General features: G+C 31.9%; 1 protein-coding gene across 4 annotated transcripts in view; it reads right to left on the minus strand.

Moving 5' to 3' along the window:
• The window catches only part of DPP10 (dipeptidyl peptidase like 10), a 1,476,327-nt gene that overhangs the window by 51,826 nt on the left and 1,397,122 nt on the right, over nucleotides 1-27,379 (minus strand). For all 4 annotated transcript variants that reach the window (XM_073241336.1, XM_073241338.1, XM_037017060.2 and 1 more), the window contains 5 exons: nucleotides 20,987-21,025; nucleotides 16,769-16,876; nucleotides 3,746-3,837; nucleotides 3,298-3,345; nucleotides 136-257 (listed from right to left, as the gene is read on the minus strand). In XM_073241336.1, the coding sequence (XP_073097437.1) occupies nucleotides 136-257; nucleotides 3,298-3,345; nucleotides 3,746-3,837; nucleotides 16,769-16,876; nucleotides 20,987-21,025 (409 nt within the window). The remainder of the gene's footprint in view (nucleotides 1-135; nucleotides 258-3,297; nucleotides 3,346-3,745; nucleotides 3,838-16,768; nucleotides 16,877-20,986; nucleotides 21,026-27,379) is intronic.

Here is a 27,379-nt window from a genome sequence, read left to right on the forward strand (position 1 = left end):
TTGTAACTTTTTAACAAAAACTTACAAATGAAGAATATCAGGTTGTATAACTAGATAGTCATAGTTGGTAATGATTGTAAGAGATATTGTCAAATAAAATGAACAAGAAATTGTTTATCAGTAATAATCTATTACCTTTACAGAGTAATAAGAAATGTTGATTCATGGGACTAAAACTGGCACCAAAATATGTACATCGTTCTTTCATAAAATTACATGAAATACATTGACGATTCAATAATCCTTCAGTTGAAGCACTGGGGAGAGAAAGAAAAAGTTCATAAATGCTATCATTCCAGGTACTTAAAGCTGTTGTATTTACAGTTAAATAGTAACAAAAACAGAGGAGCTGTTACAGAATTACTCACACTGATATTCTTGAAAATTATGAGTTACAATACAGATGCAAAGTCAATTTCGATTACTAATGTTAAGACACACAATTTTATTCTTTGTAATAAAATTACCTTATTATACCTGTATGTATATAATATGTATGCATAACCGTATGCTTATAAAGAAACTGACTTCGAGAGGACTCAATATAATTTGCTCTTATCTGCACTTTCTTTATATATATTTCCTTGTAAACTCTTGAAAGGAATTACCCACAGAGACTAACATAAAGTCATCATCAATAAATATTAGTTGAAAGAACTAAAAGATGTTTTCACAAGTCAGAGAAAAAATCAAGCTCATGATTTCCTAAACTCAATATTCTAAATATTAGAATTTGGTGTCAGTGCCCATTTTTTCCAACTAAATGCTTTCACTGAAATTTCTGGTAAAGAAAAGTTATGTATGCATGATTATATATAATGATGATGGTACATACTTTGAGACATCAGGGAAATAAGTAAAGAGAAAAGCAACCATCTCTTTATTTTATAAATAATGGTGCTTAAGATCAGAGAAGCTGAGATAGTCACTCAAAGTTTTATATATACATAGAATCATTTATTTTATAAAGAGAGATTAATTATAAATTATGTATGTTCATAGATGAAGGCACTATTGATAAAACATTTGAAAAAACTTGACTGGACAAAGTATTCCCAATTTCACTTTGGACTGAAACATAATTTTGGCTATATATCTTTAAACGAATCATAGTCATACTGATTTTGATGTGCAATAAGCTGCAGGCATGGGTGGGAACAGAGGTGTCGATGGGGGCATAGGAAGCATCAGAAGCAATTGAGGATAAATGTCAAGTGTAATTCATAAAATCACATTTTCACTTTGGAAATGTTTTGAGCTCATGATAATCCAAACTTTAATAGTCAAAGCAATGAATATAAAATAGTCAGTTAAACACATTAGCCAGTTTCATCCTTATAACAACTTACACACACATTTTCTTTCTTTTAAAGTTGTGATAAACATATATTTCATAACATTTGCCATTTTAACAATATTTTTTTTAAGTACAAACTTCAGTGTCATTAATGGTACTCACACATGTTGTGCAACCATCACTACAGGAAGATTAAGAATACATGCCAGTTGCACACAGCTATTTAGTGACATATCTAGAATTTAAAACTTTTTCTTCCTCTACTCCTTCCCATAACTTTTCATATACAAGTTTCCTAGAAATTTATGTTATCTTCTTATTATTTAGATTGTGAAATTACTGAAATAAAGAAATGCAAATCCGAATATGGTAGCACTTCAGATTCTGCAGGGGTATCTAATTCCATAAATTAAGTCAACCAGTGATTATTTTACGGCCTGGACAAGACATTGATGAGTTTTCTGGGTTAAATGCTACCATTATCTTACAGTCAAGTCAATTGGCATTTGATGAGCTATTTAAGGGAAAATTTATTGGCACTACATTTTCTTTATAACACGGCCTGCTACACGAGTACAGGTCATAGATATATTGACTGTTCTGCTTCAGTTACTTGAGAAAAAAGACAAGCACACAAATCTGGGAAGTCATTGTGATTCAAATCACATTTTAGGCTAATAGAGGGAAGAGAGATTGGAGCAGTTTCATTTGCTGAACTTGGCCAATTTTCTAATCAGACAGTGTCATTTTTCACTAAGAGTTTTATAAAATGAGAGAAATAAAATACTGATCAAGTATTTCCATGTCCCTGAAGGACTGTTCATGACTGCTGATATCAATCATAGTATAAGTTTCAAAAAAGATAAATTGGTCATCAAAAATAAAAATGTAACCAGTACTTCAGTCAAGACGGTTAACCCAAACTCAGAATCAATCTGTTCAAATAAACACCTGTTCTTCCTTTGGAAGTCACCAGAATTAAGAACATGAGTTACAGACTCCAAGAGAAAAAACAGAGAATATGAAAATGACATATGAAGAGAGATGGTAAAAAAAGAGAGGCTTGCTTCAGATGAAAGCAATGTATGCATAAATAAGAGTGTGTGGGTGAATTAGGGGGAGTTTGGGTATTTTAAATATGCCTTTTTATTCTCATTGGAAAGTCTAGGCTACTTGGTAAGAATAAGTGGTAACACTTCTTCAAACATGATGAATTTCCACAGAGAATATGTCATGGCAGTTATGACATGTTACAAATGAATCTGTGAAATGGAAATTAGAAAGTGTATGTAGATAGAGTCTAGAATTAATAAGTAGCTTGCCAGACAAAAATAAAAGTCATTCTTCTGAGGTCCTGGTGAAAACTTTCTGAGTGAAGAGACATTTTAATACTAAGTAGATACGGCCTTAAGTCCCTTTTATGAACATGTTTCCATGTGGAAAAATTGGGCAGATGAAAATATTCCCCATCTATTACTTTATTTTAGAAAGCCAAAGCATTCTTGGCTTAAATAACAATATGAATGGATTGTACACACTGTGGAGGGTGGGGGATGGGGAGAGATAAATGTTCATGCAATTCACACCTGCTAAGTAAGTGTTCACAACTTTTATTTTGTTCAGGAATAAATTACAAGTGTGCAATATTAATGCAGCAAAAATTCAAAATGAGGCTTAACAGAAGAAAATGTCACTGGGAAAATATATAAATAAGTGATGTGGGTAGTTGAGAGAAGCAAAACTCAAAAAGAGTAATTTTGAGACTATAAAAGCAGGTGAGAAAAGAATAAAGCAGCAGCAAGATGGTTTCCATTCTGCTCCCAACCCTTGAGTCTCTCCCGGGTCCGGAGCTGAGGGACTGGACTAAGGGTGAGGGTCTCTCACACCTAGGTGGCTCTCTCCAGGCCATGTCAAGAATGAAACTTCAGATTTTTGCATCCCATCACTAATTGTGTAGAAGGCCCCTTGAGAAAGTAAGGCAATCCTTGCACATTGTTTACCTGTACAGCTGTCTCCCTCTGGGAGAAGATTCAGTGCTCAGAAAGTAACTGCATAGGAAAGAAAACAAACAAATATCAGGCACAGACTAATCTTTGGCACCCTGGGGTTTCACTTGAATTTTCAAACTCTCGAAGAACAGGCAAAAGGTGTTCTGTTATTCAGCCACAGGACTTCAAGCCATTTGGGAAACAATTTTTTTTTTCTTAAAACACTATGACGTTTTTCCATGATTTCTCTCCATCTCTCTGGGTTGTGCATGTTTGCGTGTGTGCATGTGTTTGGGTAAGTGTCTCTCTGGGTGAAGCACAGGGAGAGTCTCAAATAAAAAGTTGTTCTTTACAAGGCCAGGCTGGACTAGGAAGATGGTAAGCAAAACTTAAAAATGGCAGAACAGATTGCAGTTGACAACCCTGACTTCCAACTTACTAGAGAATCACAAATGCTCACATTGTTTGAGTAGTTTCATCATATGCCAAGAGCTTTATTACTTCCCAGTTTCCTGATGTCAGATGCCGCACGGTGATTTGCTCACTTTTACTCTGCAAAGAAATGGAAAACATTGATTTTTCTTTTTATTTAAACGGCATCTCTGTGGCCAACTCAAAGTACTAACTGCTTTTGTCACTTTCAATTTTTAATTCTCAGCTAACATTCAGTTTCTCTTTTTCCAGCTCAAGAATGCACACACATTCACATAAACATAGATGCAAGGACACTGCCTTTTTTCCTATCCACAGGGAAACCATTCCGAAAAGAGCTCCAGGTGTGGACTGCCTTGCATCACCTTGAGTTAGGATGTCATCCAGGCATTTGGTACAGACATAGGCCTGTGATAACTCTCATCTAAATGATTGACAGCTCTACAGTTTGGCCAACTTTAAATAAAACATTTCAGGAGAAACTATACCAAATAAATACTAAGTGTTGGTTGACCCTTGAACAATGCAGGGCTTTGGGAATGCAATACCCCACGTAGTTGGAAATTTGTGTATAACTTTTGACTTCCCCAAAACATTACTGAAAGCATATTGTTGACTGACAACTAAGACACTCGATTAGCACATATTCTGCTTGTTATATGTGTTATGTACTGTATTCTTTCAGCAAAGTAAGCTAGAGAAAAGAAAACAAATTCAAATTGTCTCAGATCTCCAGAAATTTTCCAATATATTTATTGAAAAAGATCTGTGGACCTAAAACCTTGTTGTTCAAGGGTCAACTGTAGTTTTAATCTTTACAGCATATTTCATTATTACAAGATTTGCTATGTTCACTCCATACTTTCTGAGATTAATCCATGTTGACACAGTCATGGTTTATTTTAAACTGCTTTATGGTATTTTATTGTATGGATACAGCATAATTGACATATTTTTTTGACATTTGAGTGTTTCCATATTTTTTATCTTAAAAACAAGTTGCCTATGAAAAGTTTTTTTTTAAATGTCTCCTGATGCACTTGGCAGGTTTTCTTGAAACAAACACCAAGAAGTGGGATTGCTTGGGCAGGGGATAGACATGTCTTCTACTTAACTAGACAGTGACAAATTATTTTTCAGTTATACAGTGAATAGTCTTCTAGAAATATGAGTTTCATTGCTCCACATCATCCTCACCAGTAGTTAATTTCAACGAAATATTTAATTTTTCATCAAATTTATAAGTATGAAGTTATATTTCATTTGTATTCTTTTTATTGAGAAAATATTCAAACCTACAGGAAGGCTGAATGAACAGTACATCAATACTCGTACAATTGTCACCTAGATTCACCAAACGTCAACTTTTTGAATACTCACCCTGTCCTTTTTTGTTAGTTGAATGTATATACTTAATACATAATGAATATATAAAGTTTGACATTTCAGTGTTTCCAAATTTGTCCTCTTAAAACAAGTTCTATTTCATGTGTATTTCATATTTTTAATGTATTTCATATATAGTTTTAATTTATGGGACCCATTTAAATATGGGACCCATTCAGTGGGTTGTCATATTTTTAGTCTCTTTTAAAGTAAAACAGTCCATCTTTTTTTATTTCTACAGCATTGACCATTTATAAGACTCCTGTCTCAGCGATCTTATAGGATATCCAGGCTTTTGCACTTATTTGATTGCTTTCTTATGATTTAATTTAGGCTAAATATTTTGGGAAGATTACATAGGTGATGCTGGATACATCTTCTGCTTTGTATCAGGAAACACACAATTACACGTCTTCCCATTCATGACAATGCTATTTACGTGGTAGCTATGAGGTAGGGTATTTTCATTGTAAAAAGTGCATTTTGCCTTCAATTAAAAGTGGATGATCTTTACATAGTATGTGAAGAGTTTTCCTCCATTAACTTTTCACTCACTGGTTTTGGCATCCATTCATGACCTTTCTCTGAATAAATTATCATTTCAAAGTGATTTTCTAACATCTCTTCCATATTTATCAAGTGGTATTCTTCTGTAAAAAGAACTGCTTTTCCTGTCACGTGTGTTCATTCTCTCTGTCTCTCCCCCTTCCTCCTACTATTTCAGATTTAAACATTTTCTAATGCAATATTCCATTATTGTCATTATTCTTTATGATGCTGAAATTGTCAAAATTTGATTAGTAGGAACCCTTTCAAGCTAATCCCTCTAGTCTTTGGGAATGATTACATTAGTCTTTGAGCACTTCCTTGTTTTCTATACAATAAAATGTTCCAAAATAATTTTACTTATGTCCAATACCTGTAATGAATCATTCCTCCAAGGGCTTTTTGTTACTGGATTATGGTATTTAGATTTCAAGATCTGGGGGTAGGTGTACTCATTTCTACCCTAATGTTATTTGTTCTAGGCTTTTTCAGAGTAGATAGATGGATAGATAGACACAGATTTTTATATATTCTCTGCATATGCATGTGTAATGTCTTCAGTTAAAATTCATACCAGTCGGATTTACATTTAGGTTTATTTTTCTTCTGTTAGTATTTCAATGATGTCCTCATTCTTGTAATTTTCTTTTAAAAATAAGTACATGATTCAAAAATATACTCTCTACATATTTACATACACATACATATACACATAGAGAAGTCTTGGTCTCTCATTCTCACTCATCACATACAAGTTTTTTTTCTTTTTCATTAGGTTGTTATGCCTCCTTTTCTTGGGGGGATCTTCATAATTTAAAAAATTAATAACTATATAAATGTAAAACTACACACATACATATAAATTAGAGAGTATGGAACAGGTTCTATGTCTGTTGTTATAGACCTACTTCTGTCTTTTTTGATTATTACATAGTTCTCCATCGTGTAGATGTACCATAATTCCTTCAAACAGTCTCAGATGATGCACATCTCAAATAGTGCTGCAGTGATTAACCCTATGTATATGTTGGTTTTTTAATGTGTAGGGAAATAATTTCAGGATATATTCCTCCTTAAGGGAAATATTTTGCACATTTGCCAGCAATGTATAAGGGACCTGTTTTCCCAAGGACATGCTACAGAGTAAGTTGTTTAGTGTTTGAGTTTTTGCTGGTCTGGGAGGTGAGAAATGGTGCTGTGTCAGACACTATGATATGCCAACCAGAACTCCCTGTGGAACAAAGGGCCTTCTTCGCCAGAGGCTAGAAGTGCTGTTGGACGAAGGCCCCTGGCTGTCAGTTTTCTTTGGGGATTTCCCAGAACTGAAGAAAATGGCCTCATCTGACATAATACCGCTTTTCAAGGGCTGCCTCTATCCAAAGGTAGCCTGGTCAGTACTAGAGTATAATACTAGAGTATAAAATACCAGTCCTCTTGTCCTAACTCGGGACTTCTCTGAAGGGCCATCCCAGTCCACAACTCTCTGTGGAATAAGTTCAGAATATGGCAGTGCAGTTCCCATTCTTTGCCCTCTCTTGCGTCCTTCCGTCCTTCATAAATTACTGACTTCCTCTGTAATCTTGGTCTCCTGCAGGCTAATCATTTCACAGTTGGCTTCCAGTGAAACTCAGCTTGTGAACAGGTAGAGTGGTGTAACTAACTACATTTTGCATTTTCTTAAAAGCTGAGTATCTATACACACACACACATACACACATTTATGTCTATTTTTATATCATTGTATGTACTATGCTGAGTACATAATTGTTTAATTTGAGTCTTGTTAATGTTTGTGTTATCTTTCAATCAATTTTTTTGTGTTTTCTCTTTTCTATTTTCAAGAGCCTCTTATACTTTACATCCATTCATGTGAGACATAAGCTGCAAATACGTTCTCCTGGTTTATTATTTTTTGTTGACATTTGTTATGGTACTATTTTTGCCAAAAAGGTTTTGTTTTTATAATCTTTCTATAATCAAATTTACTAACATACTCTTATATTGTTTCTGAGTGTTGATGCATAGTTTAAAAGCTCTTTTCAAACTGAGGTTACAAATAATTTACTGATATACAATCATGTTAAGAATTATCTACCAATTCCTGGATTTTTTAAAACTAGGAATTGGTATTAAATTTTTCAAGAGGCTTTTATAGCAACTGTAAAGAATACCCATATTGTAGAACAATTTAAATTATGTTGACATTACCTTCAAAAGTCTGGTAAGGTTCAGATGAAATCATGGGCCTTGTGTTCATTTGTGGTGTATTTCTTTGATAGTGTGCTATTTCTTTAATGTCGTTAATCATTTAAACTCTTTCTCTCTCCTGGGACAAATTTGCTAAATGCATTTCCAATGTTCATTTCATCTAAACTTTCAAATTAATTGACATAGAGTTCTGCAAAACACACTCCTGGGATCTATTAAAATATCCTTTGTTTTTCCCCACTAGCCATTTCTAACTTTGTAAGTTTTCTTTCTCTTTTTTCCCTTGTTTGTACTTTACCTTGTTTGTATGTACGCACATGTGTGTGAGCTCAAAGAGCAAGCATTTTTTTTCATTTATTAGTTCTGCATTTTTCCATTCTTAACTTCATTTCTGCTTCAAATTTGTTTCCATTTTCCCAATTTATCTTGATTTTTCCTGTTTTTCTAGCTATTTTAATGGGGAGTTGAAGTCATTTAATCTTATTCTTTTATTTAATTTTAATAAGTTTGGTTCTGGGAAATGATTCTGGTACAAAGCATTAACGGTCTTGTATTTACTATTACTAGCTCATAAATTTTGTGATTTTTGGTTTTGGTTCTCCAAGGAATTATTTAGTTGGATTTACTTTTTAAAAATTCCAGTCAGAAAGCCTGTTAAATGTATTTTAAAACCTGTTAAAATGTATTATTGATTTCTAGGCTTGTATTATTCTGATTATAACATGTTTTTACAGAATTTCTACTTTGTAGAATGTACTGAGATCTTTAAATGACCTAAGGTAAGATTAACTTTTGTTAATGTTCCATATACTCATGAAAAGTATATATATTATCTCTTATTTGGGTGTGTCCAAACATTTTATACACACACACACACACACACACACACACACATGCACACACACAGAGGTAATAGTTTTATAATATATATGTAGTCATTTCTATCAATTTCTGCTTTATGAGGGTGGCTAATGTACTGCATGGGGCACAGATATAATCCTATTTAGCTGTTATATCTTCCTTGTGATATGTGGCCTTTCTGAATCGTTTTGTTTTGGGTGTATATTTTGCAAAAAGATTCAATTGTATTCTGTTTCATGAGCCAATGTGAAAAATCCTTTAAAAATGTTAGTATGTAAGATAAGCCAATCTACATTTATCAGTATGACTGATACCCTTTAAAAAACTGTATCTTACATATTTATTATGGATAATATGTTCAATGAATTATTTTGAAAGCAGCAGTTTAGTATTTTTGTAATGTCAGGAAATTGGGCTAGCTTTTTTAGTTTTGTACATTATCTTTATATTAATAATTTTAATAATGTTCTTACCCAAAAGTTATCTTTTATTTCTTGAACATTTTTGCTGCTCTGGTTTGGTGTTGGATTATGGTTTTAAATGTTGCTTTTCTTCCATGGTGTTGCTTATCTTCTCTGGGAACTTTAATTAAACATCAGGTGGATCTTATTTCTGTATCTTAACTATGATCTTTTCTGCTCCTTTATTTCATTTCTTTCTATTGGCTGTTTTCACTTCTTTTTTTTTTGATACCAGGTAGTATGTATATTTTCAGCAATATCTATTTACCTTTTATTTCCATTATTATTTTGTATTTTTCTTCAGTTTTCCTCCTGATACTGTCACTTTTTGGTTTACAACTTTCCTTACTTTATGAGGCCATTTCTAAGTTTTGAATCTCTCATTTGATAATTTTATGTCTACAAATGCTTATTTAATGATATTTGATTGTTTTGGAGTATGGTTTTATAGTACTCCTCTGCTTCATAGTTGTTTTTAGGGCAGGATTATCTTGAATATTTTTATTTCTTCCTGTTTTCCTTTTATGATAATGTTGTATGTCTAATGGCAGCCATATTTTTTGTTTTGTAAATATGTTGGATTTTCTAGGATATAGATGCATAAAGGTGGTGCAAGATTAGGTGACTCACTGGATTTCTATTCCTAGTACCCTAAGGGGTAGTGTCCCTATGGAGTACCAGCACTAGTACCTTAAGAACTGGTACCCCAAGGAGCGCCTTAAGGTGGCACAGTTAGGAGGGGATCTGTGTGTATTCTGATACCTAATAAACTTTCTTCCTATAAGGACCTGAATTTCTATCTCTAGTTTCCACCTTTCCCTTTTCCAAGAGGTGGCTCTCTCTATCAAGTTGTTTTTCTCTTATTCTTAGGTGGTAATTTTTTTTTAAACTGTCATCTTTGGTTTTGTGCATATTCAACTACTTCATTTTGGTTCCTTTCTCAATGCTGATTTTTAAAAGGAATGTAACTAATGTTCCACTGTAGATCACGCTGCTACCCTAAGCCTTTAGTTAATCTCTTTATTAGCTTAAAGAATTGTCTTTTTTCCTAAATTTCCAAGATTTCTGAATATGTTTTTGTTGAATTTATTCCATCCTTTTGTTTCTTAGATCAGACTTGATAATTTTTTTCTAGAATTTATCCATTTAACACAAGTTTTCAAATTTGCCATAAAATTATTTGTAGTAATCTGCAATTATGCCTCTTTTCCAGTATTTATACTTTGGAGACTTGCTACTTTTAAAATTAACCTTGATAGACATTAGATTTAATCAGTTTTTCCAAGAAGATGATTGTTTTGTTAAACCTCATTTTTATTTTTGTTTTTGCTTTCTAGTTAATTAAATTTTACCATTGCATTTCTCTTTTCCTTCTTTCTACATTTGAATTTACTTTGTTCTTTTTTCTAAATTCTAACATTGAATTTTCATTTATATGTTAAATATGCACTTATATATATTTCTTATTGGGCCCATGGATAATGTAGACATTATATTTTACTTGTAAATGTATGGGTTTCTAGGAATTATAGTTATTGTTACTCACCTCCAACTCACTTGTATTGTATTTAGGGGATATAATCCATTAGCTGAGTAACACTTCAAATGCACTTTTGGTATATCCATAATTTAGGGGTTTTGATATGGGAGAGTTTTATTATAAAATCTATTTTCCGGTACTACTGGCAGCAGAAACTAGAAGAGTATTCTATTCTCCACTATGCATATGTAGTAACAGAATCTTCCTGCAAAAGTTCTCAGTGTCTTATTGGTACACATCTGTATACTGACATCTCTATAAATCATCTATGCCTTGTTCTTAAAGGAAGTCCTCTAGACTTCTAACTTTGTGAGGTCAACATAAAGCACGTGACTTTTTTATTTTAACTTGTTTGTATACTGTCTGACACATTATAGCATTTACAATTATTTGCAGAATCAAAGGATAAAAGAATGGAAAGATAAACCAAATTTCTGTGATTTGAAATAGGCACAGACCAAAGGCTGACAAAGAGTTTTGAAGTCACATGTATTATAACCAAATTCTTATGGGCATCATCCCTGTGGACAGTTCTCCTTACTCATTTCCAGACCTTGCTTTAAATGAGCCAAGGGCAGGATATTAAAATCTCACAGTCTTACTACACCTTTGGTGCCCAGTTTCAAGATGAACATTTCAAAACATTAAAAAGACATTTTGTTCTGTACTTATGTACATTTATTTGTCATATCTGGAGAAGTTTTTGGTTCACAGATTTCTAGGTTGATTATATTTTCTGTTTTTTAGAGAATTTGATATGTATGGGTGTGTTAAGGGACAGAAGAATGTCCACATTGAAAGTGATCATGAAAAAAATCCAATGATTTGAAAAATGTTTGAACTGTGCACACAACAATAAAAACTTTGCTTTATATTTTCCATGGCAAATCTTGACTGGGGTAGAAACCGAACCCCATTTCACATGTAATAGCATAGCTTATCTTTTATTTTAAGTTATATTGTTATATAATAATCTAAAGCTATTTTCCAGTAATACATATCAGATTATATCATATCAGTGAGCATATAAAGTTTGATTTGGACTTCAGGTAAGTAATACTAATAAAAATCAGACTATGGTAGATGACCATAAAATAAGTTCAAGATAAATATCAGGGGACTTGACCTGCCTCCAAAAAGGGCTCTCTGTACTTCTGTTAGTTTTTAATGCACCTTCAGGAGAATTACAATAACAACCAAGGTAATTTAACAGGCAGGAAAGAATAATCATCATTACTGCACAGTAATAATTCTTTCTTTCTGTGCAACCATGATCTGTTATATTAACTTAGTAAAATATAACCACTGATTATGAATATGAAACCATAGTGGACTTTTGACAAAGGCAACATGACAATATGCTTTAAACTCATAGCTCACTTTTAATTTTAGAATGAACAACAATAAAACTAGTGACTTCATTCATTCTCCAAGGAGGGCTGGAAGTCTAGGATGAAAATAGAGTGTTTTTATTTTGGACATTAAATATCAGACACCTCACCTTCAATTGGTAGAGATTCCCATCAAAAGAAAAGTAATTACTCATTTATATTTTATATACAAATTGAAAACATATTGGCATCAAGTTTAATGACATTTGTTTTTTACCTAATTATACACTGTTCATTCAAATTTCTTATATTAAATTCTGTTTAACTTTTACAGCTTCTAAATATGGAAAATACTGCAGTGCTTAAAAATAGCATGTTTTAATTTACTGTCTATTCATCACATGAGGTGGGCTAATTGTTTTCAGACAATTTCTTAATCAGATACAGCAGTGAAATTTAATGAAAAAATTGTATTAGGTTGATTAAGTGATACAATTGTGGACTGGGGGCATGCTATTTTCCACAGTATTTGCAGTGAATAATGGCATTTAAAATTGTTCCAAGTGAAATCATCATCTCTCATGGGCAAAACTTTGTACTGCTGAATAGAAAAAGTGAATGGATTCACCAACATACATAATTTTTCACTTGACACAATTTAGGAAGATGACAGGGCAATTGCTTACACTCATGAACCACTTAAAATGATTGAAACTCCGCTTACCCCATATCTGAGAAAAAAGGTGGCCATGTCTTTGACAAAAGCCTTTCCCTTCACCACAGACTGCATTTTAAGGTGTAGTATATTATAGTTCCAGATACGGGAATTCAGAAGTTAGAAGTCTACACAACATATTCTATGGAAGGAAAGGAAAGGGAAATTTCTCAAGTAACCCCAAGTTTAATGGCCTGAGGTAAATGAAAATTTTCATCACTGTTTGGTTCAAACTGATAGTAACATTGCATACTACATGCTCTGCTCCAAATAGTTGTTTTAGCTATATAGATTCTTGGAAAGGCCACTTTTTGTTTTTATTAATATTGTCTTTAATGGAATATATAAAAGTTGAGAAAGCTCTCACAAATTCTATTACACATTCATATCAAAGTAATCTGGAAATATATGTACTGTATTGGTTTAGAAATATTTTACTTTTGATCCAGGGATTCCAATTCCATTAATCCAAACTAAAGAAATAATCTGTAATATAAATAAGCTTTCTTTAAAAGTGACATCTATAATTACAACAAATTGTCACTAAATTAAACATTGACTAAAAATGGTTCACTATTACATCCAGTCAACTAAATATTAATCTTCTAAGGCATTGTTTTTAAAAATTATTTAGCATTATGGGAAGAGTATGCAAGATGAAATACTTTAGTCTGCATAAAATTATAATCCTGTCTAAATGGAGAAGATGGGAAGGAAATAAATAAATAAATAAATAAATAAATAAATTCTTTCTACTTTTGTTTTTTGGAATTACTTCAGTAAGGACTTTTTTTAATGAGAAAAACACTGAAATATTTGTAATGACAACCATCATTTTCTATAATGAAAATAACCTGAAATCACTAATTTTGTGGCTTGGTCTCTAATTAATGGTTTTTATCTACCTATTGATTCTGTAAAACAACAAAATGTTTGCAAAAATTTACTATTTCATTTAGTATGATATTTAAAAACGTAAACATATTCTCATTCACTGGGGAAGCTCTCTACTATAGTCGAACACCAAATATTTCAGAGATGGTCTCCCTGACTGTCAGCTGCCAAGCTCTCTGTTCCGTCATTTTTCATTTTTTGAGCACATCAATTTTAAGTGGAATCCTCCAGCATGTCAAGGGAAGGAAAAGAGGGTAAAAAAGTCATCAATGTCACATGACTATTCAGACTGTGAATTATTGCACTAGTTTTGAAGAGGCCATTTGTTGCTCTATATCACAACTTAAACAAATAGATATTTACCTATCTTTTCATATCTTAAAAAGATATTTTTCTGCGAATAATCATAAATAAATGAGCATTTATATATGAGAATATTTATCTTTGAATAATTTCTAGTATCAAAAAATGTAAGAACTTTAATGATTAAAATTGATTCATTTATATACAGCTACTTGAAAGGTTGAGTAGCTATTAAAATCACATTTAAGAATAATATGAAATATTAAAAATGCAATTAAATGATTTGAGAAAATGCTCATATTGTTTACATGTTACAAATCTATTATCTGCTTTGATTGCACCCTTGCAGGAAAACTACATACTTTTTAATTTACAAAGGAGTTGGAAATACATACACCAATAGATTTATAATCTGACAGTGTAGAGTGATGAAGTTATGTTTTGTTTTATACACTCCTTTACTCCTTATTAATTCAATTTAGAATTTTATAAATTTTTATAGTGTGTGTATATATTTTTATATATACATATTTCCCAATATGGTAATCATAAAAGATTCATGTAAAACCTTTTTTGTTAGCTATTTTCCAAAAAATTGAGGAAAGGAAACTCAAACTATTTTCTAAAATTATATGTGTATATGTGTGTGTGCATGCCTGCATGCCTGTGTGTATGTGTAAACATATATCAGTTGTAGTTAAGTACTGACCTCTGACTCGCATGCCTGCATGGCTGTGTGTATGTGTAAACATATATCAGTTGTAGTTAAGTACTGACCTCTGACTCATTAACAAAGTAGATTAATTTTAGTCACGTTGCTAAAATACCCATAAATAATCATGCAGTCATGTTTATTTCTCAGTGAGGCAAAGCACCAGTTTTCTGAACTGCAACCAGAATAGGTTACAATGTTTCCTACTTCAGTGAAAACTTTGTTCTAATCTCCATATAGAAAAGAAACAAAGTAAACACATCTGCTCTATGAAGTTGTTCTGAATATTGCAGAAATAATCAGTTAGACTGCTTTTAGGCTTGTTTGACTGGGTACAGAAGGTATTTCTTCCCAAGGCTTACAAAGAAACTTTTGTTAGGTGAATAAATGCCTCAACTCCTACATGCCAACATCATCCCCCATCACCCACAAGAATCCCCACTTTTCAAGACACTATTTCTCTTCTTAATTCATCAAAGAGATTATTTTTTTGTTGAAACTGTACGTATAAAAATGTATTATATATCTTTCCCTATCCTTCACTATATCTTACAAATATTCATAGTTTGTATGTAGTTTTGACCACCTTGGTTTTTACACAGTTCTGTAATATAAAATACTGATTTAAAAATCCAATAAAATGTCAGTCAATTGCAGGATTTGGAAAATGTGATTTATTATTATCACCAAAATATCTCCCTACTCCTTATGATAACCAAGTTTACTATTAGCTAGCAAAAGCTAATCAGGTAAAGCAATTTTCTAGTGAAACTTCCTCTAGCTCACATTAAAAAAGAAAAAAAAATCCTTAATCTCACCTATCTGATACAATAATTTTAATAGCTGGAAGTAAAATCACCAAAAATTTTATTTATATATGATTATATTTATTTAAAATATAAATGAGATCACATTACATATTAGCCTATAACCTGTTTTTCCAACTTAATGAAACACTATGAAAATTACATCTTTATTGTGGACATTATGTATAGCCCAAATTATTTCATCTTTGGTTAAAATTAAAGTTAAAATCATGGCAAATATCTTAGTAGGTACAGAACCAAGACAAGTGTCAAATTTTAATCTATTGATACAAGATTTTGAGAATTCAAGGCACTGAGCTGCTCAATATAAATATGTATACAGATAATGATGAAAGTTTGGGAGTATGCATAAGACTTGCAGGTTCTAAGAACACAAAAATAGCCAGATTGCTTAGAGATTTTTTGCCACGTATTTATTTACTCTGTATCTTGTACATATGAAACTGATTCTTGGCTAGTTTGTTGATAAAATTCTCATAGGTGATTCTCGTTTATCCACAATATTTTATCTTTATAAATTGTCTTTTACCTGTGACACTAGGATGTTTATTTGATTTTGAAGGAAACTTTATTTCTCATGAATATTTGTAATTGAAAATTAGATTCTAATTAACTCATTAACCTTGTTGAATTTAAATCATTGTGAATTCACTGATTTTTTAAAATAATTAAATAACTGTGTAAATGGTTATTCACTTGAAGTATAGAGGAAAAATAACTTATTTCCCTCTTTTTAAGAGAAAGTCCATAAAAATATAACAGACTCTATTCCATAATGACACATACAAAAATCTGTTTTATACTATTTTTTTAAAGTTTGCATTGTGTTTCCCTTTGAGGGTGTACCAAAATTCATTCAACTATTCAATTTTTGATGGCCATTTAGATTGCTTCAGGTATTTAAGCCTTTCATAATATCTTGAAAATATTCCTTGTACTAAATAGGTAATATGCATTTGTTGAATGAAAAATCTCTAGATGTTCCCAGTGTTTGGGTACTTTTTGATTATTAAATTCTATATCCCAAAGGTGTCAACTCATAGCACATGTGTGGCTCACTAAGTTTTACTGAGTGCTGAGACATTTTTATAGGAAGTACAGGTTAAGTTTATAGATATGGATACGGATCTTCTTCCTAAAACATCCCTGAGTTTGGATATATGGCTGGATTTCACAGGCATTAGCTTTAGGTTCAAACGCTACAAGAAATGTACCTTTACAGCTATTATGGCAGTGAAACAAAACCACAGAAAAAGCCAACACTCACCTGGACGAGGAACATAGCTATGTGATAAAACTCTCCACGGCCCCCTTGCTTAACAGGAACTGTCATAAAGAATTTGCTGCCATCTCTGGAAAACACAGGCTCCTCATTCTAAAATACAGAAGTCCATATAAACAGCCTCAAAATGGCATGTAAAATTTGTGCTGCCCACTATGGCTAATTCATGCAAGGATTAGACCAACTACTGATTCAGAATTAGTTTGGAAAATAATCATATTATTTAAAAAATAAATTAATGATAGTATCTCTTTTTTAAAGTAAACTCAGTACTGTGTGTACTCAACATGGAGTGAACTGAACATTGTGTATATACGTAGGTTTGAGTAGTGGGACAGATGGGGAAGTTTCTCACATAAAGGATAGGAAGGCATCACAATAAGATTAACAGAACTTTTTAAGTAAGTTCAAAAAAGAACCTTGGTATCTTCATGTAAGATATGACAGTATTTAGCAATTTATCCTTCAAGGATAAAGAAAATGGGAACATCTATATCAGTTTACCAAAATAGTTTTATTTAAAAAAATTTTATAGCATACCATATTAAATACATTTTTCTGAAATCTTTCACTCAGCATCTCTAGTTAGTTGGAGATACATTCCTAATGATGTATGCACACATTTACTGAAAATACAGAATCCAAAGTGTTGCAAAATTGGAAGGAATCCATTGAAAATCATTTAATTCAAGTTTCCCATCCTCATTGCCCACCCTTCCACAAAAACAAACACAAACGCCCATTTGATGATTTTTTAATTAAACTTTGGTGGCATGTTAAATAAATAGAATTATATTTTGAAAATTAAATGATGGAAGCTATGTATATAGATTGCTTTCTTTTGCTCCAGGGGAAAATGGATTTACCCTACAAAACACTGAGTTATTTCCTGTTGGGTTAGTGAAAGTGATAGCACAAATGGTTAAATAGAAAGGCTTTGATATGGTTTCCTCTATAGGTCTGTAAAATGGCCTAGAAACACTTTTAGATGTTCTGGTCCTCCATTCTTTCTGACCTTATCTTCTCCTGCTTCCTCATTATGCCTCACTCCTGCTCCCAGGCCTTTGAACTTTTTATTCTCTCAATCTGGCTCTCTCTCTTTCACATCTCTGCTTTATGTCACCTTATCAGTGAGTTACTTTCAGATTACCCCATGAAAAGGGTGAGCAGGAAAGCCAGACCATCCAATTCTATCTGAATCACTCATCCACTTTTACCTACTTTCCATTTTTTTTCCATAGCACCTAAGACCATCTGAATATTATATTTTATGTATGTATGTATTTTTTTGTATATGAATGGGCATGTGTATGTATGTAGGCAGGTAGGCGCCTAAGTAGGTAATATTCCTCTGGAATGTAAGCTCCATGAAGCAGGAATCTTGTATTCTTCACTACTGTAAAATGACAGCACATGGGACGGTGTCACAAAAACTAGGCTTAACAATTACTTACTGAATACATATGTGAATGAATGAATAACTATTTTAATAATCTTGAAAGTCTGACTCTAGCTTTATTAGTCAGAACATCCCTTGACAGAAATATAAGAATATTTTTCTTGTCTATTTTATGGATACTCATGAAAATAAAATACATTTAATGCCATGAAGTAATATACAATTCGAGGATGGGAAAATGGCATTACTGGACATATATAAATACTGACAATACTTAACTGAGTGAATCACATCTTTGACTGTGATAGGATCAATAATTTTTTATATGTCCCATCTCTTGCCCATCTAGGATATCTCTCTCTTTGCCTTTGTACATGGGTTTCTGTCTGGAACAACTTTTTTGTTCCTTTTATGCTAAATCTTACTCATTTTTAACTTAACTCATGGAACAGAAACCATTTCCAAATTCTTTAGTTGGAGAGCTCTCCAGCTTAAGAAATTTCTCCACATGAATTCTATAAAGTGCACTGTATTCATCTCTCTCCTGGCTTTCAATGCACTCTATTATATGGTTGACTTCCTTCACTAGGCAAGTAATAATTAAACTAAGTTTGCAATTTTATCTTTTTAGCTCTATTGCCTAGGACACAGTAGGGGTCCAACTCATAATTGAATAGATGAATGCATGTGTATAAAGGGCAAGTATTTTTTATATGCATCACCCTATCCACCACATTGACTCCAACCTATTAGCTCCTCCTTTATTCAACATTCTCCCTTTGTTCTTTGCTTTTATTATGGTATGGGGATATCTGAGCATTCTCCTTTTTAGCCTCTGTTTCTTCCAATTCTAGTGCCTTATAAATAGGTTAGTAAAGGAGCAGATGGGGACTATAATCTCAAATGCATTGTTGGGTTTAAAACCTTCATTGCTAGACAAAGCTGGCTATAAACATGCAAACTCTTTCCTACCATCAAATAAAGGAAGTATAACCGATCTCACTGTCCACTTTCATGACCTTGAGCAAGTCAGAATTTATGACATGCAAATCAATCAACTGGGGATACCAACTTTTATCACTTGACCAAACATTTGTACACTGGTTATCTCAAGTCTCTTGAAAGTTAGTCTGAACATGCCCACATTTCTCTGTTCTTCCTCCTATCGAGAAAGTGAGCATATGATGATTCTATTAAATTTCTAATTGTGTTAGAAATTTACTTCATCCCATTACTACTACCTTCTCATCCTTTAGATTTTATCAAATTCTAAGTATTTCATGAAATTCCATTTGAGTTTCTGGAGAAAATGTCAACTGTGACAAACTACCAGCTGTATTTTCTTACTGAATAATTGATAACTGGTTTCTTTGCTTAAAGAAAAAGTTTATATTAAACATTCATAAATTTGGGATTTAAGGTATAGAACACATAATTCCAAAAGAACATGCATTTATTTTGTTGATGTATGTTAGACTATTATGAATGTTACTGGCAATATAAAAGGTAGCAAAACAGGTTTAATAATGCAAAACAATACAGAATGTATGAATATCCATTATGTTACTGTGTTTCATTGTTTTATTTTCAGAATCTAACTTAATTTTGTGAGAGTCCATTATTGGCTACAAAATTAAGGGCTTTTTCTTCCCCACTCTCATTTTTCACACTAAGATTGAATAGTTAATATCTATCTATAGATAGATACATTATATGATAAGAGTATGCCTATATTCAAACAAGCAAAGTTTTAGACTATTAGCCTTCTTACTCCTTTCCTTTATTTATTTAGCATGTATTTGTGGAGCTTGTTTTATCTAATCAGACTGTATTAGGTATTTGGGTTTACAATGGAAGCAAAAAATAAATACCCTTCCTATCCTTGTGAATTTACTAAAAAAAATCATAGAAATAATCATGTAAGTATTACACAAATATTACACTTGAATTTTAAGAAAACTCTGGGGATGAGATTTGGTTAGGGTGGTTGAAGGAGATGATTCTTAACTATTCTTATGGAAGCAATTTAATCAGAGGTTTGAAAAATGAGTAGCCTTCGCATAAGAAAGTAGCTGAGAAGATTCCACTTAGAAAGAAGGGATCATAAAAAGACCCTCTGAATGTGAATGCTAATGTGTCTAGAATGGAGAAAATGGGTAAAAGGGTGGTATGACACATATCAAAACCAAAGCACACGGAAGAAAACACTTCCCTTTGCAAAGCATAATTATGGAGTTAGTTGTAAATTAGTTTAGCCATATTTGGATAATCTACTTTTGTTTCCTTCTGAAATATCCATTATGAGATTTTTGTTGTAGAGTCATTTGGTTGTTGTTCTATCATGATCATCTGGATTCCAGCTTCATTTATGTCACAAACTAGCATCATGAACTAGGATACATCTAAGGAGAGAGTGTTCATCTGAATAATCTCCACATTACCACTTTAGGTGGAGATTTGGTTTATTTTCTGGACAATTTGAGCAATGCTAATGGTGTGTTACAACTTTTTAATGGGTCAGAACTTCTTCTCTTTCATCTGCATGTTGTTTATATGAATGCTCCTGAAAATGCATCCTAGTAGTTATTCTGCAATTTATATCCTATAAAAAAATGTTTTCACAAATGATATCATAGAAAGGCTAAGTCATAAATATTTTAATGGAAAAGACTCACTTAGTCAAACATAACAAACCTTTAAAGTCATATTACTGAAAAAATAACTTTTAAGAGAAAATTATCACATAATAAATGGGTGAATAGGATAGCACAATGGCTAAAATGTGACATGAACAGACTACCAACCTGTTTGGAGAGCCATGTATCTGATGTCATCTCATATTTCTGAAACAAAACAATTAACTCCATGAAACATCTAAAGATCAAAATGAGCATGCATCAATTTATCTTTTTTTACACTGTTATTCTTCAGGCATATTTTTCTCTCCTCAGCTGGTGAAATACCAAGAGGAATCCCATTGTCATTATTGATTTAAACTGAATGAATAGGTAGAGAATTGGGATTAAATAATAATTTAATTAGAAACTCTTTCCTTTGGTGAACTCCTTCAGAATTCCCAGTTGCATGTCACCAGGGATAGATCATTTTCCAGCTCGGTTTGATTACCTCACTCAAACTGCTTTGAACCACTAGACACTGTCTCTTTTCACCTCTAGGCATCATCAGGAAACAATATTATTAAGTCCTTCAAAAGAACTGGGCAAACAGCCAGGAATAAAATTAGAAGGTAGCCATTGTTTCAACATTCAGTACACTCTTCATCATAGACATTTTTTTTCCCTTAGGGAAAACAAACATCTGAAATGACAAAATCTTACGTTCTTTTAAAATATTCCTGCAAAGGATTAGACCAAAATCCTATTTCAAAGGGCAAAATCAGACTAATCTAATCTCAAGTTGAGTATGTGTAGATAAAAAAAAAATTTTTACATGTAGTAACATATAATAACTTGTAGTGTTCTAGAAAAAAATGATTCTATATAAAAGCATTCAAATGCAGAAAACTTAATCAGAATATATTAGAGATATTACCTATATGCAGTGGAACTCATTTCAAATTGTTAATAATTGTTTTTTTTGTTCATAGTTTTTTTTACTTTTCCCTTTTTAAAGACATTTTTAAATTTTAAATTTTAAAGCTTTTTTTCCCTAATAGATGTTTCTTTACTTGCAGGCATCAAGGCAACATCTAACTAAATCATTTTTTAATTTTCTAGTCACTTCAGCAGTAACCATCCTTGATATTTAAAAACACAGATACAAGAACCGTATCAATGCTACAGCACATTAGTATCACTAAGTTTTGTTAGAATCCATCAGAGTCCAAAGTTTCAAATGCAATTATTTATCTTATTATTTTAATTGTAGCAGAAAGTATAATCTTTTGAACTCGATAAATGGAATAAAAATAAAGTAGAATATCAATAAGGTGTCAAATTAATAATATGATTGGCTTGGTGTAATCTATTTTCTATCAAAACACTTTAATATATCCTTGCAGCTACCTATAAAGATTTTCCTTATATAGAGAAGATACAGGCTTTCTCTAATGAGAACATACATATGCCAATTTTTGAATGACTTGGTTAATCAGCTGAATAAGAAACCATACAGAAACTTCTAACAAGTAAATGGTGAAATCTTAGTCTCTCTATAAACTAGCCAGATGAAAAAGGATGATTAAAGTAAACTTTCTAATAAATACAAGCTAAATGTCAAGAGCAGCAGTCAAACCCTATGTGTAAATGGCTGACATTACCTCATTTTTCATTTCCACAGCTAGGTTCATTATTCCAATCAAAGAGAAATTTCTTCTTTATTTTTCTTTTATGGGTCATTTAAAACTTATGTTTAAAAATGAAGTATCATTTGTATATAGTGAAATGTACAGATCTTAAGCATATATGATGAGTTTGACAAAATTTATTTACATCCTATCAAGATAAAAGACCTTTGCATTTCTTCACAATTCCTTCCTGCCCTTTTACAGAGGCTCCAAAGAGGAACCACTTTTCTGAACTCTTTCCCCATCGATTAGTTTTGCCTATTTTAGAAATTCAGATAATTGAAGTAATGTATTATACATTCTTTGGTGTGGGGCTTGTTTTACACCACATGTTATTGAGATTCATTCAGATTGTCGAGTGTATCAGCATTCTTGTTAAGCTGCTGAATGGAATTTCATTGTATAGAAATGCTTCATTTTGTTTATCCATTACTTGTTAAGGGACAATTGGAGAGTTTCCTGTTTTTAATAAAGCAAATAAAGCTTCTCTAAGTTTTTGTATTACAAATCCTCTGGTCAGTCCAGATTTTATTATGCAAATATCCAGAAATAATACATATACACACACATATATATTTACATAGGTAATATATTTACATGCATGTTTAACTTCCTTTCAAACTGTAAAATCATTTTTTAAAGTGGTTGTATAATCATTTTATACATTTCCACACAAAGAATGAGAACTACAAGTGTCCATATCCTCACGAGTTACTGTTGTCACCTTTCTGTTGTTTCTAATGGATGTAGTGTTACCTCACTATGACTTGATCTATAAATTCCTAATATCTAATGATATTGAGTACTTTTTCATGCCATTATTACTTCCTTACTCATATCTGTTCACATGGAATGACCTTTTTACTGAATTGTTTTTTTATTATTGAGATGTACATATTTCTTTGTCAGATACTCATTGAGAAAAATATTTTCTCCCAATCTGTGGTTAGCTGTTCAAATTTGTAACAGTGGATGATAAGTTTCAAATTTTGTTGATGTCTGATATATGATTTGTTTCCTTCATGATTAATGATTGTTTGCCCATTCAGTACAGCAAAGTTGTATCCTAAATTTTCACCTAAAAGATAGATCATATTAGCTCTTAGATTTAGAGCTACAGTTTATCTCAAATTAATTTTAGAATATGGTAGGAGACAGATGTCAAACATCATTGCATTTTTCACTTGGTTGTTGATTGTTCTGGCACCATTTTCTCCCATCAGATTGTTTTGGCACCTCTGTTGAAAGTCAGTCAGTGATATAAATACGGATCCATTTCTGGAAACTCTATTCTGTTCAACAGCTCATTCTGACCTTATGCCTCCACCCCAATCTCAGTTTCTGTGGCTTTCTAGGAAATCAGGTAGCACAACTCCTCCAACATTTTTTTTTATGAGTGTTTTGGCTTTTCAGGTCTTTTGCATTTCCATATACATTTCAGAACCAGCTTGTCCTTTTCTACAAGTCTGCTGCAATTTTAACTGGTATTGTATTGAAACTATAGTTTAATATAAAATTGACATCTACAATATTAAGCCTTTCAATTCAAGAATGTGATACACCCTTTATTTATTTAGGTCTCCTTTAATGCCTCTCAGAAATGTAGTTTTCAATATTGGGATTTTGCACATTACTTGTTAAATTTATCTTTACATATTTAATGTTTTAAAGATTTTAATGACATTTTCATTTCTTTTCCATATTTTGAGTATATAGAAATATATTTTGTTGCTTTTTAATTCTTTATTTTGAAACCAGTGTAAATTTACAGAAGTTAAAAGAACAGTTTGAGAAATATCTGCATATTCCTTAGACATTTTCTTCATTTATATTTATTTTGCTCCATGTGCTTTATTATTATATTTATCTCTACTGTGTATAAACATTTGAGGGGAAGATGGAAGCATATTTCTTCAAAATCAATTAAAATTTAGTAATACATGTTTTTCTAAATAATTCAACCGAATTATTGGGGCATTGTGTCCATTTACCCCCAAATAATTAGGTGAGCACTTATGAAAATTACAGTATCCTGTATATCCTGTACATGTTTTTTATGGTAAAATGATCAAAATCAGGAAATTAAACGAACAATTAAAGTTAGTACACCGACCTGTAAATTGTGACCTATCCTAATATTTTTTGTAGATTTCTGACTTTTTATTTATACAATAATGCCATTTACAAATAAAGATAGGTTTACTTGTTCTTTACTAATCATCACAATATTTATTCCTTGCCACGTTACAACTCTAATAGAGTTACAATGTCTATCCTTACGTTGCTGGTGATCTTAAGGCAAATAAGTAAAGTGTTTCACGACTGAGTATGATACTTATTGGGGTATTTTGTGGGTATCTTTAATCAGAATTTCTATTCACCTATGTTGAAAGTTTTCCTGAATGAGAATTGAGCTTTGTCAATTGGTTTTTCTTCATCTACTGAGGAAACTGTTTACTTTTCCTCTTTTTTTTCTGTTGAAATAATGAATTACATTGATTTTTAGTATTAAATCAATCATACATTCCTGGGATAAACCCTACTTAGTCATGATGCACTGTTCTCTGTATTGCTGGGAATGACACGGCAATATGTCTAAGGATATTTTTGCATATATGTTCAATGGAGGTGTCAGTCTAAAATGTTCTCTTTTGTAATGTCTTTGTCTAGTTTTGGTAGAGGGGTAAGCTATCCTTGTAAAACAAATTGAGAAGTTCACTTCCTTCTCCAATTTCTGGAGACTTTAGGAATGGTAGAAATTCTTTTTTTCCAAGTTTTACTTAAATATAACTGACATGTACCATTGTATAAGATTAAGATGTACAACATAATGACTTGTATATGTATATATTGTGAAATGATTAAAAGTTTAATTACCTTCCATCATTTTACAAAGTTATACATTTTTTCCTTGTGATAAGAACTTTCAAGATTTATTCCCTTAGCAACTTTCCAATATGCATTATAGTATTGCTAACGATAGTCATAATGTTGTACATAGCATCTCCAGAACTTATTTATTTTATCACTGAATGTTTGTACCTTTTAACCAATTCCTACCCTAAACCCCCAAATCTGACATACACAAATCTAAGGTCTGTTTCTGTATATCTGTATTTTTGTTAGATTCCACATGTAAGTGAGATAATACATTATTTGCCTTTCTCTGTCTATTTCACTTAGCATAAATGCCTTCAAGGTCCATACATTTATGTTGTTGCAAATAGCAGTATTTTATTTTTCTTCTAAATGGCTGAATAGTATTCCATTTTACATGTACCATATTTTGTTTAATCATCCAATGATAGACACTTAGGTTTTTTCTATGTCTTGGCTATTGTAAATAATGCCTCACTGAACATGGGGTGCAAATATTTCTTTGAAATAGTGATTCTGCCTCCTTTGGATATGTATACAGATATTTAATTGCTGGATCATATGATAGTTCTATTTTTGATACTTTTGAGGATCTGCTACACTGTTTCCATAGTGGCTGTACCAGTTGATACACCCACAACAGTGTACAAGAAAGGTTCATTATTTGCCACTTCCTTGTCAGCTTTATTATCTTTTGTCTTTTTGACAATTGCCATTCTAACAGGTGTGAAGTAATATCTCATTGTGGTTTACATTTGCATTTCCCTGATGATTAGTGATTTGAGCACATTTTCATATACCTGCTGCCTGTCTGAATATCATCTTCAGAAAAAATGTCTATTAACCATTTTTTAATTAGAATTTTTGTTTTTGGGTTTTTTTTGCTATTGAGTTGTATAAGTTTGTTATATATTTAGGATATTAGGACCTTACCAGATATCTAATTTGCAAATATTTCCTCCCATTCAGCTTTCCATTTTGTTGACTGTTTTTTTGCTGTGCAGAAGCTTTTTAGTTTGACATTTGTTAAAGTTATCAATTACCTTTTAGAAAAACTTAAAGTTAGACAGTACTTTATTTTACTCATATATTTATCATTTGTGTCACCTTTCCGCTCTTCCTTTAGATCTGAGTTTTCATCTGATGTCATTTCTTTCAGCCTTAATAACTTCATTTCATGCTACTTGTGCCAATCTACTTGAGATGAAATATCTCAGCTTTTATTTATCTGAAAATGTCATTGTCTTCATTTTTAAAAGTTTTTTTCATAAGATGTAGGCCTCTAATTTTGGCATTGTTTTGCTTTCAGTCCTTTCAAAGTGCCCTTCCATTGCCCTCTGGTTTACACTGTTACAGGCAGTAATTCCCATCAATACATTTGCCTGTATATAATGTTTTTCTCTCATGCTACTTTAAAATGTTTTCACTATCTTTGGTCCTTAGTAATTTGAGTGTAAGTACCTCGATACTTTTCTTTGTTCTTATTCTGTTTGGCATTGGTTAATTTCTTAGATATATGGCTAACTGGTTTTTGAAAAAACAAATTTGGGGTATTTTAAGTCATTATTTTTTAATTTTTTCCTGCCCCAGCATCTTAAATCTTGCCTTCTGTATGTATAACTTCACATATGTACCATCTTAAATTGTTCTATAATTGATTTTGTATTTGTTCACCTATTTTCAGTCTTTTTTCCCTCAGGACTTTATTTTGGATTGTTTATATTTCCATAACTACAACAGTATCCAATTGTTGTTAGCTCATTCAGGCAATTTTTTATTTCACTCACTGTATTTTTCAGTTCCTGAAGTTTCACTGTTCTGTTTACACAGTTTATATTTCTTTACTTAAATTTCTCATTTGTTTATTAATCAGAACCATCCTTTTCTTTGTTAGATATCTTCTAATTGCTTTAAAAATATTCTGTTAATTTCAATATATTTGTCCTCTATATGTCTGCTCCTTTGACTATTTTTGGAGGAAGGCAGGTGGATTATATTTCTATTTCTCCTCATT

The sequence above is a fragment of the Manis javanica genome, chromosome 7, assembly GCF_040802235.1.
Source record: "Manis javanica isolate MJ-LG chromosome 7, MJ_LKY, whole genome shotgun sequence".
Taxonomy (NCBI): Eukaryota; Metazoa; Chordata; class Mammalia; order Pholidota; family Manidae; genus Manis; species Manis javanica.